The following is a 20,430-nucleotide window of genomic DNA, read 5'->3' on the forward strand; positions in this document are numbered from 1 at the left end:
TTTTACTTTGTGACACCCCACTCCTACTTGGGGGGGGGGGGGGTTCGGAGCCCTCTGGTGCACCACCTTTAAAGGCGTGAGCCATCTAGGCATCACCTTAAGAGGTGTACACCTCTCAGGCATCACCTTTAGAGGTGTATGACACTCGCTATGAGCTTCATCTATACCTGGTCCATAGGAAGGTTTCTAATTACGGAGGGCAATTTATTGAACAGTATGAACTGGCTCTATGGCTCTTGTAGAATTTGTGCAGTCTTATGGCAGGGCTTTAGTTGTATAAGGCTAAATGATTTTAGTAATAGATATAACTCCGGAATGAGGTTAGTTCTTCACTCAAACATTCAACTGGTTACGTATTATAAACAATTCTTGATTATGCGTTTTATCATTGTTGAATAATAAATAAACTGGGGAAACTGAATATTTTGGTCAAGTTGGCTCTTGGGGCCAGATCATATTAAGCGTTTTTACAAGCGTTTTCAAACAAAGTTTTCAGAGTCGACAGGCTTCCTAACCTGCCGACTCTTAAACTATACTAGTAGTTCTGTGAACAGTAGACCTCACGCAGTATTCTCATCCACAAGTACCTGATTAAAACTATAGACCTTATAGAAATACAGCAATAGACTGGCTTCTCCACACATCTGTGTAATCACTAGTCAGCTGATTTATGATGAATAATTCTATAGTCTGATTTTTACTCTAATATTGGCGTATGAAGGTGACTCCTTTTTCCTTTTATATTATCATTGAGATGCAAAATTTCCAAAAACCTTTTATATACGTCGACGCGCAATTAAAAAAGGAACATACCTGTAAAATTTCATGAAAATCTATTACCGCGTTTCGACGTAAATGCGCAACATATAAACATTAAGAGAAATGCCAAACCGTCGACTTGAATCTTAGACCTCACTTCGCTCGGTCAATTACTAGTTGAAAGTTAACTAGTTACTACTCATTAATGTTAAAAGTTAACTAGTTACTACTCATTAATGTTAAAAGTTAACTAGTTGCTACTCGTTAATTTTTAAAGTTAACTAGTTACTACTCATTAATCGGAGGTTGATCGTACCTGCTGCAAATGTCCATTGGTCCGCAGATTCCGCGGGAAACCAGAGATGGGCGAGAAGTGAGGAGGAGGAGGAGGGACAGAAGAGCCACTGTCACTTGTCTTTGGTGCGGGTGGTGGGGGATGGGGGGTCAGGTTCAGGCTCAGCTGAGCCAGTTGCGGCAGACTGACCTTCAGGTCATTCAGGTCAAGGCCGCCATTGGTTGGCTTGCTACAGTCGTCAAAGCCGTTGGTCAGGTCGGCAGGGAATCCCATCTGCAAACATTAAGGTTAATAGAACTCATTAAGGTCACTCAAACCTCAAAGTCAAATCTAGAAAGACAGATAGAACATAATGCCTAGTCCACACTATCGTCAAGTCGCTAAACTAAGCCACATCGTTCTTGCCATCCACACTGCAATGTGACTATTTATTGATGCTCGACTGGCCACTCGACAAAAATCGGAGCGATGGCAAGCGCTGGCAAACCACCCTTCCACACTCTCGCGCACGTCGTCATTATTCGTACGCATTGGACAAGAGTGTGGAAGCTGTGTGTTGACAATAGGTTTCATTGGGGATCCTATTTGAAATGAGAAATTACTCTTCAAAAATGAATCTGTCGATTCAACATTTTTGGTCCCCCCATATGAATCCAAATTCGTTTTTTTTTAAATGGAAAGGTTGTCATTTGATACATGATTTCGATACAGAGTTCCAAGAAAAAATGGATGGCGAATTCGCACATTGATATCTCAACCCGCATCAGTATGCTGATGTAAATTTGTAAATTATGTTGTATATTAACCAGCTGAAATCATGTGTCAGCGCATGAAGGGTGTGATGCGAATGAAGGAATGTCTGTGTGATAGCTTTCAAATGGCCTCACCTGATATTATGAATGAATGAATGAATGCGAAAACTGTTGTAATTGCACACAATGAATTCTTCAGCTGATAAATGATAAATCAAAACAAATGTTTTCTTAAGCACTTTCAATGTTTTTGTTATATCCTGGAAAAGAGGTTTGAACAATACGTGTTCAAAATTTGAAACTAATTGATCAATTCTTTCTAAAGTTACTGTAGAACATACAAACAGACAGACAACGACTTTGGCCTTTAGTAAGTCAAAAGTGAGAACTCGCTAATGCTCGTTCAATTAACTTTTATCACAATAATTTACTGTACGAAATTCCTAGTTTATAATTGTATAAATTACTCTGAAGGCTTCCGCTATTGCGGATGTTTACAACAGATTAATTGCATAGTTGCAATATCCTATCTCCTTCATTTTCAATTATTAATTTGTTCTAGTAAATTCAAAAAGTCTACTCTTGAGTGTGAGTTTACATTTCCAGCTTTCCAGTTACTCTATTGAGATTTGTGTTAAAATTGGTGTCGTGTGAACAGAGGTTTGCGCAAATATCGTTGTCGTGTAGACCCGGCATGGCACAATATCAATTAAATATTCACTGAGGAATATCCAATAGAAAAATATAAGGAATCTATAACAAGCGTAGTAAACAAGTGTTACTAAGAACACTAATTTAATTTGTTTTACTAACCTTATATGATTGATCAATACTCGAGGTTTCATCTCCGTTCATTAGCTTTGAGCTTCGATTGATATATTCAATCAAATTCTGAAGTGTTGGTTCTTGGGGGACTGAAAAATAATTAGTTTTTCAATTAACTTGGAACTATTGGAATAATAAATTGACAAAGAATATTTTCAGGCAAAATGGTCATCAATTTCTACACAATTTGTAAGTAATATTCAAGTAGTGTACTTGAGTTAATACAAAATTCAACAGTTAATATATTCAAGTTGAACAAAATTTAAAGTTTTTAGAAATATTGTAGATTTTGTTTTAGTAACACAATTCTTTGACTTGAAACTAGTTTAAATTGAACTGAAATGAGCATTGAAATCAAAACTTTTAAGGCCGGTTTCCGAGCTCGAGATTTGGTAAGTTCTAGACTTTAAACAGCTGGAGTCAGAAAATTGGCTTTCCAAAACGGGACGTAGTCGCAGTAAATAGTTGCAGCAAAATAAATCTTCATTTTCTAATTTCTATAATTGGAAACGTTTTTTCTTGACGAAATGAAACATTCCTAAATAGTTCAAGATACACTTGTATCTTGTCATCTTGTATCTTGTCTTCTCTATTTTCTCGTCAATCTTCTAGTTTTTCGAAATTTAATTAAAACATTGACTGCTACCACGCCCCGTTTCGGAAAGCCAATTTCCTGACTCCAGCTGTTCAAAGTCTAGAACTTAGCTAAATCCCGAGCTTGAGAACCGGCCCTAAAAGTTTCTAATGATTACAGCAATTATGGTAGAGCTAAATGTGTTATTTCACTACACAAATTCTCAAGATTTCATACTAAACAAAGCATTCAATTATAATTGTTATCGTAAGTTGAGTATAGTTATTGAAAGCTGGTCATCAATAGAAAAGATTCTACTATAACATCCTTATAATTATTTGAGGAAATCTATGGATTTGTCAAGATAACACATTGAATAAAACAAAGTATTGATTTTTTCTTTCGATATGTTCTTCATTGATTGTATATAGGTTCATTAGGTTTGGAATTTTTTAAAAATACCTACTGTTAGCTTGAAAATGTGACCGGTGTGGTCACGAAACCATGGTCCTGTACCAAATAAAACTGTGTAGAATTTGACAACATAATTATGTGTTTTTATTTAAATACCTACTGTATTCGAGTGCGTTTCTAAACTAACACACAATTTTCAAGCTTAATAGTGTGAAAGTATTAATGAGTATCAGTTTAGTTATTATTTATTGAATAAAATTGACATTAATCAAAATAAAAAGGAACTGTGAATAGTATTTTTGAAATTCCCACTACTATGTAATATAGTAATTATTAAAGTAAATTTCAATTCATAAATTATTTGGGTTTTTGTTGGTGAGGAGTCCCTTACGGGAAGGTCCCACTTGGCCTGAATATATCATTTGAGCCGTCAATGGGCCTTACGACTGTCCACACATCAGCCGGGACCGACACTTTAACGTGCCCATCCGATAACACGGGAGTGATTTGATACAAACGTTTGTTAGTAACCGGGTTTGAACCCGGGACTTCACGACTGATACACAAAAATATAGTAATTAATAAATGCAACTTTTGAACCCGGGACTTCAAGACTGATGAAAAATATATTAATTAATAAATGCAACTTACGAGGGGCATCATTGGAGTTATTCTGGTTATAGAAAGCTGTAATGGGTAAAGCTGTAAACCAAAAAGGTTTAAGAATGCAATAAAAGCTAAATTGATCGATGCATCTCCGTACAGTGTAGAGGAAAGCTTCAACTGTTGGCGCGTGTAGGTATTTTTTGCTGGCATATATTTTCAACTACTTTGTATGTTCTGATTTTCTTCTTTTTTTCTCTATTTTATGATTACTTTTTTTAGTATTGTACTCAATACTTTTTGACGTGTCATATACTACCAAGCTTTGCTTGATTATGTAGTGTTACATGACGAAAATTAAACAAAACAACAATAAACAACATTTATTAACAGTCTGTGATTTTTTAACTATAAAATATTTTTAATGATGTTGAATTTTGACTATTTTAATACCGATCAAATAATGACAAATAATGACGATCTGCAATAAAATGATTTGATTTGATTCATGTGTAAGTGCACGTTGTGACTTTTGCATGTAGCTTTTCACACTGAACGCAACCAGCAAGTGCAAGCATTCAGTGTGAGTGTTCCTATTGCTCTTTCCACATTTTGTTTCTCATCTGCACGCTTGGCCATGCATGACCACGCGTACGCTTGCACAAACACGCATTCAATGTGACCACACACTAAGGCCCGATTGCACAACAGCCGGTTAAATTTTAACCGTGATTAATTCCACGAGAACCAATCTTATCAAAAAGACCTTCCCTGATTAGTTCTCGTGGAATTAATCACGGTTAAAATTTAACCGGGTGTTATGCAACCGGCACTAAGATTGAAAAATGTATATAATTTATTTTTAATGGCTGTAGTGATATTCACTTAAAACTGTGAGTATTGCTGTCAATAAATGAAGGTCAATTCTTTCCATTCCATCTCATCATACTATTTTTGTTTTATAATGGTTGTTTTTTGGACTCTGAATTTTACAGTTTCTTCAAAGTTCTGACTTTTTTAAATAGTTTGTAGCCTAATTAATTGAAAAAATCTATGTTTTTTGTTTGAATTCGATTGTGAATTGTAGTGTGTAATCCAAATATGTGAAAGTGAGACATAACCTAGCTAACATTTGGACTGTCGTATTGATTCAAATTATAACCGTTTTGGGCTCAAGCCTGTGGTACTTTTCTGGAAGTTTTAGAATAGAATAAAATAGTTTTTATTGATCAAAAAATATATAAATATACATGAATCTCGTCAATTAAGTATAAGTTAACATATTAAAACAAACATCAGAGAACATGAAACAGCATAACACGAAAGAACATTGGTATATCAAGACTAGTTTACAAAAATTGATTCATTGGCCCATATGAATAAAACCAGAGCAAATGCTCATGAGCAAGAGCATGGAGCATAAGGTTTTGCTCATGAGCAAAAGGTAGAAGTAAAAGCACTTGCTCATTTTTATATGAATAAGCTTTACCTTATACTCTTACCTTATGCTCCTGAACTCTGGAGCAAATGCTCACGTATTTTAGAGATTTTTCATCAGCTGATTCGCTTTTGTAGCCTTAGTTTGTTTTTATAGCTCACGGAAGCGCTAAATATGCAAGTAGGGTGCACCGCTTGTGTTTGCGTCGTCTGCTCTGTTTTCTATTTATGAATAGAGTTTTAGGTTGATGGCTTGAACTATATGTTCAGGCGAGGTATTGGACCTTCCCGCAAAGGTCTCCTTACCAACAAATAAATAACAGGTTAATATAAGGCATAACAGACTCATACCCAAAACTGATCCTCTACTAGTTTATCTGGATTATATTAATAATTTATGACCAGGTGTATTCTTTCCAATTTGACAATTATAATTTGAATACTATTGTGCAATTTTTATTGTTGAATTGATACAGTGAAGCAACATAACTTACTTTTTGGACATACTTCAATGAAAATAATTCGAAAAGCGAATAGTTTTGGGCTAGGCCTGTTGGTCCTTTCTGATCGTTTATATGTTTTTTTTTGTATCAGGGAATGTAAAATAAATTGTTATAAATATATTTTTTATTTATTTCTGCTACTATTTATCAGCATGATATTAATTAAATGTTTGACTACATGTCAAGTTAATTGACGAAGCCTATTGCATCTATTTGTTTAATGGACAATAACGATTTTCATCTTAAATTTCAACTATTAATATTAAATTATTAATCTACCGGGTGTATAAATAAATGATCTCGGACGGTAGCTACTATATCAGTTATCCTGTTTTTTAGCTCCTCAATATCAAGTGCTAAGGGAGGAAAAACGTCAAAGATCGTCTTTATGTTCCTCCCTTAGCACTTGATATTGAGGAGCTAGAAACCAGGATAACTGATGCAGTAGCTACAGTCCGAGATCTTGCGAACAGTCTGGAATGAATTTGGCTATCGTCTAGATGTCGTCCGAGCCTCAAAAGGAGGGCACATAGAACACTAAATATATCATCATAAACTTGATACTTCTGTGAGTAATTTGATGTGAAATTGGTTTGTGTGCACCATTTTTTAAAAATAAATAATATAACTGTTTCAAATTGGGTCGCTTGCCCTCGCCCTCCACTCAGCTCCCCAACCAGCCAGCCGCTCTGTGTCGGCGAGTCGGCCAAACCTGTCAACAAATAGAAAACATCAAATCAATCAATAACAATTCAACACAATATAAATAGAAGAAATCAAAATACAAAACATCACAATCCAAAAATAAAATACAAAAACAGCTTCACGGTGGGGTGTGCTGAAAAGAAAGAAAGGAGGAAAATACCTAGTCAACTATGGTTTCCCATGTAATAGGCAGGTAGAGGGTATTATAAAAGTAAGGAATGGAAAAACTGCAGCGGAAAAGGAAAGAATTGGAGAGGAAGGTGGGAAAAAGAGAAAAAATATGAGCAGAGAATAAGAGATGAAAAATCTATAGAAAATTCTATCTCTAGAAAATCTATTACAACAGAATCTACTTTTGGGACATACTTTCCAATTTGGTAAGATAAGAAGGTTTGGCTGTAATTAGTCTCTTCAACCTGTGAAGTTTACAGTGGATGATCTAATAAATGAATGAATAATAGTTATTGGAATACATTACCATAGAGAAACAATAGCAGATATCCCATGGTATAGGGCGTTTATGTCGCAACTTTTACTGTTATCTCAAGCCGATAGTTTATGTAATTCTTTCCCGTGAAGCTGTGTGACACTGGTAGTCTCTCATATTGTGCCGTTCGAACACTCTCACCCCAACAAAACAGTAAAAATCGACAATAATCAACAGTGATTGGCTTGGAATTACAGTAAAATTTGCGACATAAACGCCCTATACCATGAGATATCCACTTATGCTATTGTTTTTCTATGACATTACACAGATGAAAATTGATGAGAAATCGCATCTGTTCAAATGCTAGTGAATGAATTATTATTAATAAACAAAAATTATTATCTATTCATTGACATTTGAACAAATGCAGTTTCTCGTCAATTTCCTTCTGTAGACTGGCTGGCCCGTGTTGCCTTGTATGAAATGAGTGCTGTTATCCAGAGATTGTCAGTTTGGATTACGGGTGAGCACACCTGACTAGCAATTAGGAGGTACCGGGCTCGTCTCCCGGGCTGACAAATAATTTTTGGATAGTAGCTCTCATCGAATTTCCATCTAGCTGTTAACCCTGTTGTCAATACTTGCCTTGTATGAAATGAGTGCTGCTATCCAGAGATTGTCAGTTTGGATTACGGGTGAGCACACCTGACTAGCAATTAGGAGGTACCGGGTTCGATTCCCGGGCTGGCAAATAATTTTTGGATAGTAGCTCTCATCGAATTTTAATCTAGCTGTTAACCCTGTTGCAGTAGCAGAAGTATTCGGCGTGGTTTACAGCAATTGAATTGAATTTATTGCCATAAATTACAATAATACATATTTGTACAATATTAAATTTGGATTTTTGTTAAATAATAATGAGAATACAGTAGATTATATTTGGTTTGGTTGGTTTGGTTTGGATTATATATTATTATATAATAGATTACAATATTAAATTTGGATTTTTGTTAAATAATAATGAGAATAGATTACCCTCAGTGAAAAGGCTCCAATTGTCGTCCATCTGACTCCTGGCCTGCAGGGTGTATCGGCCATCAGTCCATAGCACGGCCTTGGTCTCTGTTACAATGGCTGTACCATAAGAACCCGTGAACCCAGAAATAAACGCCAACCGCTCATCTCTGGCACTTATGTACTCGTTCTATCGTCACAAAATTACAATTATTGAAGTTTATCAAATAATGTTTACTCCATACTAGGGTGAAAATCGGCCATCAGTCCATAGCACGGCCTTGGTCTCTGTTACAATGGCTGTACCATAAGAACCCGTGAACCCAGAAATAAACGCCAACCGCTCATCTCTGGCACTTATGTACTCGTTCTATCGTCACAAAATTATAATTATTGAAGTTTATCAAATAATTTTTACTCCATACTAGGGTGAAAATGAAAATGAAAATTCTCTTTATTAGGCGGAGTTAGGACTAGAAAGTTCTCTCTACCACTCAACCTTAGGGTGATAGTGGCCTATAGTGAGGTCTACGTTATAATGGCAGTGAAGAAAGATACAAGAACAACGTTGACGATACTCTGTCTTGTCAATGCCTTTTATAGATGGTAGCTGATATAGGTTTATTAATGTGATATTAACTGTTCATTCTCGTTTAAAATAATCAATTATATTTCATTAAGCAAGAAATTATATTATTTAATAATTTAATTATGAATTTTCATAATTAAGATGAAATATTTTATAAATTCTACTTAAATAAATACAAATACTAAGAAATTGTCAAAAACCACAGATTTGTTGATAGTTAGAAAGACCGGTTTTGGTTGTTACACCATTGTCAATCCTAAGAAAGATTTATGGTCCAGTTAAAGAAGGAGAGGAGTGGAGGAGAAGAAGTAATTCAGAGCTCGAGGCATTGATAAAAGGTCGAAATATGGTAAAATTTATAAAGGCACAGCAGCTTAATGGTTTGGACATATCTGTAGAATGAACGAAAACAGAATGCTTAAAATAATATTCAAGGAGAGGCAAAATTCAAGAAGAAAGATAGGAAGGCCGAGAATAAGGTGGGAAGATGAAGTGAGAGACGATCTCCAAAAAATGGGATATAGAGGATGGAGACAATTAACAGAGGACCAAGACGCGTGGAGAGCTGTTGTGGAGGCGGCATTGTATCAATTTCTAGTGGATAGAGTCCTGGCTTAGCAGCCTAGATTTCCCCGGTTCAAACCCATATTATCATAAGACTTGGTTATTTCTCTATGACAATGCGATGTGGCAATATATATCGCAGATATACAGTCAATATTCGAGGGTATCAAATAAAATTCCCAAGTTGATGAGAATTAATCAATAATCGCTGTCAACTTCTAACAAAATTCTTTATAAGGTACCGTAAGGACAAAGTTAGTAGACAGAAGGTTGGTCACTCATCTATAGTATTTTAGTTGAAATGCAATTGAAGTGGGGGAACTGCAGCCGTGACGTAGGCTGTAGTACAGAGTAGGCAGAATATCGCATTCTTGAAAATCATAAGGTGACGTATAGTCAAATTATAAAACACAAACATTTTCTGACATGCAAGCTTTCTGTTTCTGCTTTACAATAATTATTAAACCATTTAAATAATACAAGCATTTTGCCAAATAAAAGCAAAAACCCCCACCTCCTAACCTTCCCTTTTAAACCCTGGAGGTTCCTTTATAGGTTTGGCTATACATCAGCTTGTGAATTTTGGGGATGAGATATTTTGATTCTTGTAGAATATGTGCTCGATACATGTGATCAGTGCATTTATATGAATGAAATTCATTGGATTTATCGGGATCGGTTTATTGCAATGCATTGGTTTATCAAGATTTTTTTATGGGTTAATCTGAAATTATAATAGTATAACGTTGTCTACTAACGCTTTTCCAGCTTATCAACTTTTTCGAGTCACGTTTTTAGATTCTTGAAAAACTTTCAACTTAATTTTATTCATACAAGTTGAATGAACTTAAAATATTTAACAACATCATTAGAACTGGTGATTCATTCGCTATAAGTATAGAGAATTTTTAAGTTCTAGGTCAATCTTGAGGGGATTCAACGACGATGTATTTGAAGATACAGTGAATAAACTATATGCTATATGCTAGTGTGGTTACTCTATAACTTTTTTACTACACGCTGGCGTTCCCCCCACCACTTCGAATCTTACACCTGTGAGTGATCAACCTTCTGTCTACTAACGTTGCCGTAAGGATACATCTCGTTAGGAAATACTAAACAATGCTTATCAAAATTGCAGCGGAGAAAGCAAGTAGATTCCAACAAAACGGGAAGGAGGTCTAATTTGGATATGTTCACCCTATCATCTGACAAGAGTTTGTTTTATTATCTGTAAAAAAATTTTTCTCATGGCAAAAGAATTTGAATTTGAAGAGTGAGGGACTGTTTCCCGGTAAAAAAATCCAATCATTTGCCAGACAGTGTAAGGCTAAACTCACACTTAAGCGACTCAGGTCGAGAAGAGACTCGACTCTGGAGCATGTGTTTCCAAATGGTGACAATTTGAAAACACATGCTCTCGACTAGAGTCGAGTCTCTTCTCGACCTGAGTCGCTTGAGTGTGAGTTTAGCCTGAGAGCGCCCAATTTATGTTTTCAAGACGTCTTTGTCAAGGTGGCAGATTGACAGTGGTCTATATTTGATAAAAGAGTTATTTAATAAGGATACCCATGATCTTCAACAATGAAATTATAATGCCTAGTCCTCAATATCCTCAATAGTCCTCAAAAATGGTAAGTTTTGGTCACATTGTTCTTGCTATCCACACTGCAATATTACCATATTAGTGAATGCTCACTTAATTAGATTTATCAATATAAATATTAATTTCTATAAAGAACAAAGTAGATGTTTTTATAGTTACCAAATGTCCATCATTGTGTGGGATGATATATGCCTGTAGTGAGTCCTTGATACGTGCCACATCTTTAAATGAATCTCTCAGTTTTCTCAAGAGGATCCCAGTTTTTCGTATCTCCATTGGACTAAAAATAAGATATGAAAAGTGATGTAATTATAAATAAATTTTATCATAATCGTATTCTCAGGATATTTATGATAATATAAAACAAATTGTTCAAGGAAATATGCATTAAAGTCCCGTTGTTGGCAAAATTTAGAAAGCAATTGTTCAATATCTTTGAATTGTAAAATCTGACAAAGCATTTATTGGAACGGTTTCACTTGTTATTCGTTCCGCTACTACGTAGACATCATGTCGTCATCATGTCTGTCTGTCTGCGCGCTGTGTCTTACATGCGTCTGCGCTGACCAGTGACGTCTCAGTCGCGGTTTTTTGCCACTGCTCTAATCAGCTGGTTTTCTATACTTTTATTCGTATTTTTTCGTCGGATTGTTTGCCGTTGCAATTTTAATATTTGTGCTATTCGATTTTTTAGAATTTAATCTTGTCTTTTGGCATCTTACCTTTTAGTTTATTTGCCACTTTTTCACCAAACGTTTGTGGACGTTTCACGTACGTGGCTACATTTCCGCCTTCTCGTTTTTGTTGCTAGCGTCTTTAGTTTTTCCTGTCTATCTATTCATGGAGGTCGGCGAGTGTGCTTCCTGCGCTCGGTCTAAACCTTTCATCTGAATTCATTGGACTTACAAAACGTTTTTAAAGTGTGAATTATTCTTCAAATTAATTCGTTTGTTCCATTCTTCAGTGTGATTCAATTATTCATTGAGTTCTTCACTCAATTACTATGTTAAAATTGGATAAACTTTGTCTAAAATTGCAACCTCGTGTGAGCGTTTCATCGCTATTCATTTGATCTACAAAACCTTTTTAAAGTGTGAATTATTCTTCAAATTAATTCGTTTGTTCTATTCTTCAGTGTGATTCAATTATTCATCGAGTTCTTCACTCAGTTACTCTGTTAAAATTGGATAAACTTTGTCTAAAATTGCAACCTCGTGTAAGCTTCAGTTGCCATTTTTCTACAATTGGCTTCACCTCGTGAACCTCAAACTTTCAAGTGCATCATCTCTACTGTTTGGAAATCAATCCAAAAATTCCACAATTTGAAGATCGGATTAATCGTTTGGAATTCTACTCGCTCCAGCCTACTTTTCCATTGGGGGATTCGCCTGCTGTAATGGACGTTTCCATGCTTGTCATCGCATGGCCTGATCACTTCATCGCTTGCTGATGTCCTGTTCCTGTTGGTATTGCGGAGTCGTTGCCTGTCTGCCTGGCCGCATCTCCTCTTCAAAATTTTATTCAGGTTATGTAAATCGTTCTTTTCAATTTTCATTTACGTATGCATCATTATTGTTTTATTAATGTCTATCTTGACATTCAACTCACTGAGGCCACTGACGCCTGATTATTATTTTATTAATGTCTATCTTGACATTCAACTCACTGTGGCCACTGACGCCTACTTATTATTTGATTAATGTCTATCTTGACATTCTTTCACTGAGGCTACCGACGCCTACCTATTGTTTAGTTAATGTCTAGCTTGACATTCATTTCACTGAGGCCATCGACGCCTATTTATTTATTGGATTTGACAGCTACCCTTGGCTTTACAAGTGATTCACTGAGGCCACTGACGCCTACTTATTATTTTATTAATGTCTATCTTGACATTCTTTCACTGAGGCTACCGACGCCTACCTATTGTTTAGTTAATGTCTAGCTTGACATTCATTTCACTGAGGCCATCGACGCCTATTTATTTATTGGATTTGACAGCTACCCTTGGCTTTGCAAGTGATTCATTGAAGGCCACTGTCGCCTATTACTCGTTCTAATTGATGTCTGTCTTGACATTCAATTCATTGAAGGCCCATGTCGCCTATATTTACCCGGATAATCTTCATTATATTTATTAGCTACCCTTAGCTTTTAAGTGTTATTCTAAGGCCAGTGACGCCTATTAACTATTTAGTTAATGTCTATCTTGACATTCATTTCACTGAGGCCATCGACGCCTATTTATTTATTGGATTTGACAGCTACCCTTGGCTTTACAAGTGATTCATTGAAGGCCACTGTCGCCTATTACTCGTTCTAATTGATGTCTGTCTTGACATTCAATTCATTGAAGGCCCATGTCGCCTATATTCAACCCGGACTGTCCTCATTTGTATTTATTAGCTACCCTTAGCTCTTAAGTGATATTTTTAAGGCCAGTAACGCCTATTAATTGTTAGGTCGAATTCTATTTTGACATTCAAATCACTGAAGGCCTATGCCGCATATATTTTTTATGTATGTTATTTGCTGAGCATTTTTTACAGCTTATTGTCATTTTTTAATCATTATTATTGTACCTTAGTAATAACTTTCATTATTGCACTCAATTATATTCATTTCAGGTATCATTATTAATACCTTTGCATTTATTGCAATATCATTAATACCAATATCATTAATAATTTAATATCATTAATACCTTTGCAGTTATTGTCAGACCTCAATGGTCATTAATGTCATTGACCTAATTTCATTTAAATTTTGTAGTTCTCTACATTATTTCACATGTTGTAATTTTCCCAAGATTTGACAATTGCCTTTGTATGTGGCCATCTGCCTATTATTATTTTATTGATCTCAAAATATTTGATTCAATCTTTGTATGTGGCCATCTGCCTATTATTATTTTATTGATCTCAAAATATTTGATTCAATCTTTGTATGTGGCCATCTGCCTATTATTATTTTATTGATCTCAAAATATTTGATTCAATCTTTGTATGTGGCCATCTGCCTATTATTATTTTATTGATCTCAAAATATTTGATTCAATCTTTGTATGTGGCCATCTGCCTATTATTATTTTATTGATCCCAAAATATTTGACACAATTGTTTTTGTATGTGGCCATCTGCCTATTATTATCTTATTATTATTAAATCTTATCTTGTTGATTCATTTAGTCTTTTATTGGCGTACTTACCCCAATTCAAGCTATCAGTATTTTTATGCACAGAATTCAAAGATTTGTTTGTAGGTATTTATACCAACTATCATCCACAGTCCACTGCCCTGCCCTTGGATTCTGTCAGAATATGTCTTTGCAAAATTTGCCTTTATAAGTTAAACAGTGTACCGTAAGTAGTTCTAGAGATATTTTGCTGACTATTTTCAAGTCAAGCAAATATAAAATTACAGTAATTAAAACTATTTTAATATAGAATCAGGGCTAATATGATTTTTTTCACACTAAAGTTAGTTTACAAAAATAAATCAAGTACCTTGCTAGTAGCTTTTAACAAGTGTATTTTAGTTCTAGTAGTCATATATATTTTTTCTACATAAAAATTAAAAATAAATGAAGAATATATTCATTATATCCATTGAATATAGTTATTATAGATTCATTTCTTTCATGTAGACTACTTTCTTATAAATATTGAATTCGGTCATGATCTGGCACTATCATATAACCTAAAAACGGTAGAAGAAATCGTTTATAAATTAATAAATAAATTAACTAAATATTTTAATAGTATAATTAACATTATAATGTGATGAAATTGTACAGTAAATAATACTATAAAATATATTTACCTTTAATATTACAGCATTGATGAGTTTATACTTCCGTTAAGTAGGTTATGAAATTTTGATTGAGATGGAAAACTCAAAACTGCCTTGAAGATATTAATTCGTCATCATATGAGTGTCAACGATTCAATCAGCTGAGAAATGAACAGCTGTTCCAAACTTCAAATGTTGTGGTTGAAGGTTTTGAGGTTAATTTTAGTGCAGTGCAACTAACAAAATTAGTGTGTCACGGTCTCATTCATAATGATATTATAATTATTCAAAGATTTTAATACAACTATATTCTTCAGTACTTTCAAAGAGAAGCAGACACTTGAGAGTTTGTTCAGAATGTGATCCACTTGATCATTCCACTTGAGACAGTTTCTGATTCTGACTCCTAAAAAGCAGACTTCATCCTGAACAATCTCATCCATCTTTTGGCTGATTGTGTCACTCAACTTACTGGTCTCAGTGAACTTGAAATCCAATAATTTAGTTTTGTTCATATTCAAACAAAGACCGTTAGCCTGAAATATTAATCAAAATGAACTAGATTAAATTGTTATAGTATTGACATTTTCATAAAATTCTTCTACCTCATAATAAGGATTCAACAACAGAAAGTTTTAATTGTTTCAAAAATAGATGTAGTGACAAATGTCCAATTCTCTCAGGCACAGCATTGAATAGTTTGATGGAGGTATAATATAATACTTTTTGTGAATTTGCAAAGTTACAGAACCTTACCACTAGATCATTTCTCCTTCTGGTATTGTAATAATTGTGATTCATAACCTGTTGCATATATATCTGCTATAATTTTCCTTGACATATGCCAAACACTGGTTTACATAAATTGAGGGTAGTTTCATGATACGTTGATCTAAAGCTCTCCTAAAGGTAGACGCACACAGATCGTCATCGGACGGATCGGATTATTAGATTTAATGCATTGTTTTCGATTGGAGTGCGCATACCGTGTGGTTCATTGTTGAGACTCAAAACCCATGTAAAGCAGTCTGGGAGCTTATAAATTCACAAAAGCCCAAATCTAAAGGAATTGATCCAAGATTTGCAACTGCTGATGAGTTCAATATGATTTTTCAAACCTAATCAGCGTACCCTTGATTGTGTCAAGTAAGAACAGAGGGAGAGATGTAAAGGCTTCAGAAAATCAGTATGGTAAGAAATTAAAATTCTGCTCTGTCAATGTTCAATGCATGAGGAATAAGATGAGTGAGCTTGAGTTGCTTTGCTTGTTGAATAAAATTGATATAATGTGCATTTGCGAGCATTGGCTGGTTGATGACGAAATCACGTACTATAGCACTCTGGGTGATCTCAAAAGGGTAGCTCATTTCTCCAGGGAATCCTCAGGTGGTGGCGTGGCTGTGTTTGTGCGTGCAAGTATGGTGCAGTTGGTGGTTACCCTGGACCAGAAGGAGTTTTGTTTGGAGAAGCACGCTGAATTTGCTGGGGTACTTATCCCTGGATTGTCACTTGTTGTGATAAGTATGTACCGCTCACCATGTGGTGATATTGAATGTTTTCTTGAGTGGCTTGAGTTGTGTGTTGCTTTTCTCAGTGATATGTGTTTGTCTATTGTGATTGGTACAGACCATAATATTGATTTGCTCAGTAATTCTGCTACAACTGCAAGATTTTTGAATTTGTTAAGAAGTCTAAATTTATATGGTGCCATACTTCAACCTACAAGGGGCAATGCATCCCTTGACAATTTTCTTACAAACTTGGATCATTGGAGCTATGTGGCAGAGGTGAGCATTGAACAGATTGCCGACCATAAACATATTTTTATGGAAGCTGCGTTTGGGTCCGGTATTGAGGAAAATGTTAATAATTTTGATAAGAGGATCCCTCACAGAGTGTTCAGTGACGGTGCAGTCAGGCTTTTTTGTGAATATTTGGTGGCATGAGGTGGTGTCTGGCATGATTTGGTCTCCACTATGCAGGCAAACATTGGCTACAATTATTTCTTTCAGAAGTTTCAAGAAGGCTTTGAAAGTTTCTTTCCAATAAGAATGAGGCTAAGGGGTTTTGACAGGTTTGTAACAAAGAGGGGGAACTCCACTCCACAGGTGAAGGATTGGTTCACTGATGAGCTAGCCCAAATGAGAGACATGGTTTTAATGGTTGGTGATTTAGCTGGGAGTAGGCCTTATCTATTAGAGTTAGCTACTAGACTTAAGAAGGAATACCGATTTAGATTGCGGGAGGCTAAGAAAAGTGCCAATGCAAGGTTCATTGTTGAGGCTCAAAACCCATGTAAAGCTGCCTGGGAGCTTATAAATTCACAAAAGCCCAAATCTAAAGGAACTGATCCAAGATTTGCAACTGCTGATGAGTTCAATAAGTTTTATGTCACATCTGTGGAGGGTATTGTTAACAATATACAATGTTCAAGTGATGCATCCACCACTCTTCAAAAAATATCAGCCATTGAAATTAATTTTGAATGGAGTCATGTTACAGGTGATGATATTATCAATATTGTGAATGGGTTTAGCACCTCAAAGGCAAAAGATATATATGGTATGAGTGTTGCTTTTCTGAAACAGATCATTGTTCCTCTGTACCCAATACTTGCTTGTCTAATTAATAAGTGTATAGATCAGAGTGTCTTCCCGGATGAGCTCAAGGTTTCACGAACGGTCCCTGTCCACAAAAAAGGTGCTGTAGACAATGTATGTAATTATAGATTCATTTCCATTATTCCAGTATTTGCCAAAATTTATGAAACAGTATTATGTGTCCAGCTTTATGAGTATTTCGAGAACAATAATCTGCTGGTTCCTGCTCAGTTTGTTTTTAGGAAGGGAAAGTCCACTGTGTTGGCCGTTGATACTCTTATACAATCAATCCAAGATGCTTTTGAAGGTAAAAAATCATCCTCACTTCTGATGTGTGACTTGACACGTGCCTTTGACTGTGTTTCACATGATCTATTGTTGAAAAAGCTCGAGAGGGTTGGTCTAGGAGTCAGTGCTATTAATTTGATGAAGTCCTATCTCGGTAATAGGCCCCAGGTTGTGGACTGGAATGGAGAATTGTCAGGCTCTGCTCCTTTACACTACGGAGTCCCACAAGGGTCAGTTCTGGGGCCTTTGCTCTTTCTTATTTCAATAAATGACCTTTATTACTCAGTGAATGGTGGCGTTCTTCTGTTTGCTGATGATACGTCTCTTTTTGCTGAGCATGATAGTATCGAGTCTGCCAAGTTGGTTGTTAGAGAGCTGTATAGTGCTTCCCAGTGGTTTAGTGCAAATAGACTTGCCCTGAATAATGATAAGACTCAGGGTTAGGGTTGTGGTGAGGGCTGGAAGGATTGATCATTGTAAGCCACTGTTCATCCGGTTGAAAGTGATGACAGTCTTCAATCTCTATACATATGAGTGCTTGACGTTTGTGAAGAAAAATCTAGATTCATTCACTTTAGCTAACGAAATTCATGGTCATGTAACAAGGAGAAACCAGGATAATGATAAGACTCAGGGTTAGGGTTGTGGTGAGGGCTGGAAGGATTGATCATTGTAAGCCACTGTTCATCCGGTTGAAAGTGATGACAGTCTTCAATCTCTATATATATATGAGTGCTTGACGTTTGTGAAGAAAAATCTAGATTCATTCACTTTAGCTAACGAAATTCATGGTCATGTAACAAGGAGAAACCAGAATATATTCCAGTTAAGAGTCAGATTGGAGCGAACAAGTAGAAGCTTTCCCTCATATGGTTTTAGGTTTTTTAATATGCTACCTAACGAAATAAGAAGCCTGCCCCTTGTGACTTTCAATAGAAGGTTGAAGTCATGGTTGATCTCCAGCCCCTTCTATTCTATTAATGAATTAGGGGGGCCAACCTCAATTCGATGATTGCCAGCTCATCTGTACAGTAATTACTTTTTTTATTATATTTGAAAGTTAACCACATTACATTTTTAGGCTGTACTAATTTCATCTCTAAGGATTAAAACTTATTTTGCATGTATATTATATTCCTAAAGAATAAGTTTAGTGCATTCTGTGATAATTATTTAAGTTGATAATATATTTGTTATTGTAATAATATGACTTATCTGTAAATTGACCTAGCTTAATATACTTGATGTATTTTTTTGGCTGAAATAAATCATTGAAACCGTTAACAGTCATCCTGCAATGCGGCCGAAACACTTCCAAGCCAGACACCCATCTCAAATGACAACAACGCCAATCTGTGAGAAACCATCCTGCACTGAGGCGCTAGGTTAAGGAAGGCCACAAATCAATCGCACAACTTTATTTTGTAACCGTAATAATTTGATAGCATAGCTTTGTGAGACCCAAATCAAAGTCTCATATGATAGATGACTATCATATGCGTATCCAATGTTATCACACCAGTAGTTATACATTTATGAATATTTTTTCAATATTTTTATTTACAGAATTTCAACGGCTCGCGTATGAACGGCGACTCTCGCTCCTACGGTGACCACTACGCTAACAACGGCAACACCCACCCACACCAAATGCTGATGAACAACAATGTGGAGAAGATGCGTTACCCGGTGTCTGGGGGTGGCGGTGTTATGCCAGGCTACCCACAACAGATGGCTCCGCCCCAACAGATGCCGCCTCCACAGATGCCACCGCCTCCGCAGATGATGGGACACTACCCGCGCCACCCCCAAGTGGACGGGCCCTTCGAGGGGGCGGGAGCATGTCAGCCGCCTCCGCACCTCTTCCCGGCAGTCTATCGCAACGGAGGCGTGCGGGGATGCAACGGGCCCGGTAGCGATTTGCATCTCAGTCTCGAACTGTGTTATGATCAGTTCAAACAACTGGAGAAGGTGGGTTATGTTATGGTTTGATATTGTTCAATAATGTATTGTGCCAATGATATATAGATGATATATAGTGAGGTCCACGTTATAATGGTAGTAGAGAACGATAGGAGAACAACGTTGCCGATCCTCCGATCTTGTCAATGCCTTCTATGGACGGTAGCTGATACAGGTTTATTGATAAGATAAGATATCTTTTATTGCCAATAAACATATACAATTCAGTAATAGGCAAAAGTCACAATACAAACAATACAATAAAAGTAACAAAATCATAACACTGGCGGAAATAACAATACAATTAAAGTTGCAAGTGACGATGTAATATTAACTGTTCATTCTCGTCTAAAATAATCAATCATATTTTATTAAGCAAGAAATTATATATCTTAATACTTTCGTAATGAATTTACACAATTAAGATGAAATATTTTTTAAATGAATTATTAATTCTACATTGTTAAAAGACAATCTGGCAACAGAGCAAAGCGAGAGAGAGATAGCGCTATCTGCTTTGTTGAATGAAAGACAAGGATAGCAATACCATTGCTAATCAAACACTGCCATTATAGCCTGGACCTCACTATAGAGGCCCGGTTGCACAAAAGCCATTTAAATTTTATCCGTGAATAATTTCACGAGAACCAATCAGAGAAGCCTTCTTTTAGAGAAGGTGAGTTATGGTTTGAAATCGCCCAATAATGTGTTGTGCCAA

The 20,430-nt window shown here is 35.9% G+C and overlaps 2 protein-coding genes across 2 annotated transcripts; both read right to left on the reverse strand.

Annotated features, from left to right (window-relative positions):
* Positions 1 to 947: 947 nt before the first annotated feature.
* Positions 948 to 2,811, reverse strand: LOC120355248 (probable inactive serine/threonine-protein kinase slob1). The gene is made up of 2 exons (XM_039443594.1): positions 2,620 to 2,811; positions 948 to 1,327 (listed from the first exon to the last, which is right to left on the reverse strand). The coding sequence occupies exons 1-2, from the start codon at positions 2,659 to 2,661 to the stop codon at positions 1,055 to 1,057; spliced, it is 315 nt and encodes a 104-aa protein (XP_039299528.1). The 5' UTR covers positions 2,662 to 2,811; the 3' UTR covers positions 948 to 1,054.
* Positions 2,691 to 14,993, reverse strand: LOC120348927 (xaa-Pro aminopeptidase 1-like). Its single transcript, XM_039443530.1, has 6 exons — positions 14,893 to 14,993; positions 11,230 to 11,350; positions 8,596 to 8,681; positions 8,333 to 8,415; positions 6,792 to 6,874; positions 2,691 to 2,720 (listed from the first exon to the last, which is right to left on the reverse strand). The coding sequence occupies exons 2-6, from the start codon at positions 11,344 to 11,346 to the stop codon at positions 2,691 to 2,693; spliced, it is 399 nt and encodes a 132-aa protein (XP_039299464.1). The 5' UTR covers positions 11,347 to 11,350; positions 14,893 to 14,993.
* Between the last annotated feature and the right edge of the window lie 5,437 nt (positions 14,994 to 20,430).

The sequence above is a fragment of the Nilaparvata lugens genome, chromosome Y, assembly GCF_014356525.2.
Source record: "Nilaparvata lugens isolate BPH chromosome Y, ASM1435652v1, whole genome shotgun sequence".
NCBI lineage: Eukaryota > Metazoa > Arthropoda > Insecta > Hemiptera > Delphacidae > Nilaparvata > Nilaparvata lugens.

Excerpts from the sequence above, each read along its gene's own strand:
- LOC120355248 (XM_039443594.1), bottom strand. The coding sequence starts at position 2,661 with ATGAACGGAGATGAAACCTCGAGTATTGATCAATCATATAAG. Across the intron at positions 1,328-2,619 it reads GTATTGATCAATCATATAAG|ATGGGATTCCCTGCCGACCT; the intron begins GTTAGTAAAACA and ends TAATGTTTGCAG.
- LOC120348927 (XM_039443530.1), bottom strand. The coding sequence starts at position 11,346 with ATGGAGATACGAAAAACTGGGATCCTCTTGAGAAAACTGAGAGATTCA. Across the intron at positions 8,682-11,229 it reads CACACAATGATGGACATTTG|AACGAGTACATAAGTGCCAG; the intron begins GTAACTATAAAA and ends TTGTGACGATAG. Across the intron at positions 2,721-6,791 it reads AAGCGACCCAATTTGAAACA|TCCCCCAAGAACCAACACTT; the intron begins GTTATATTATTT and ends ATTATTTTTCAG.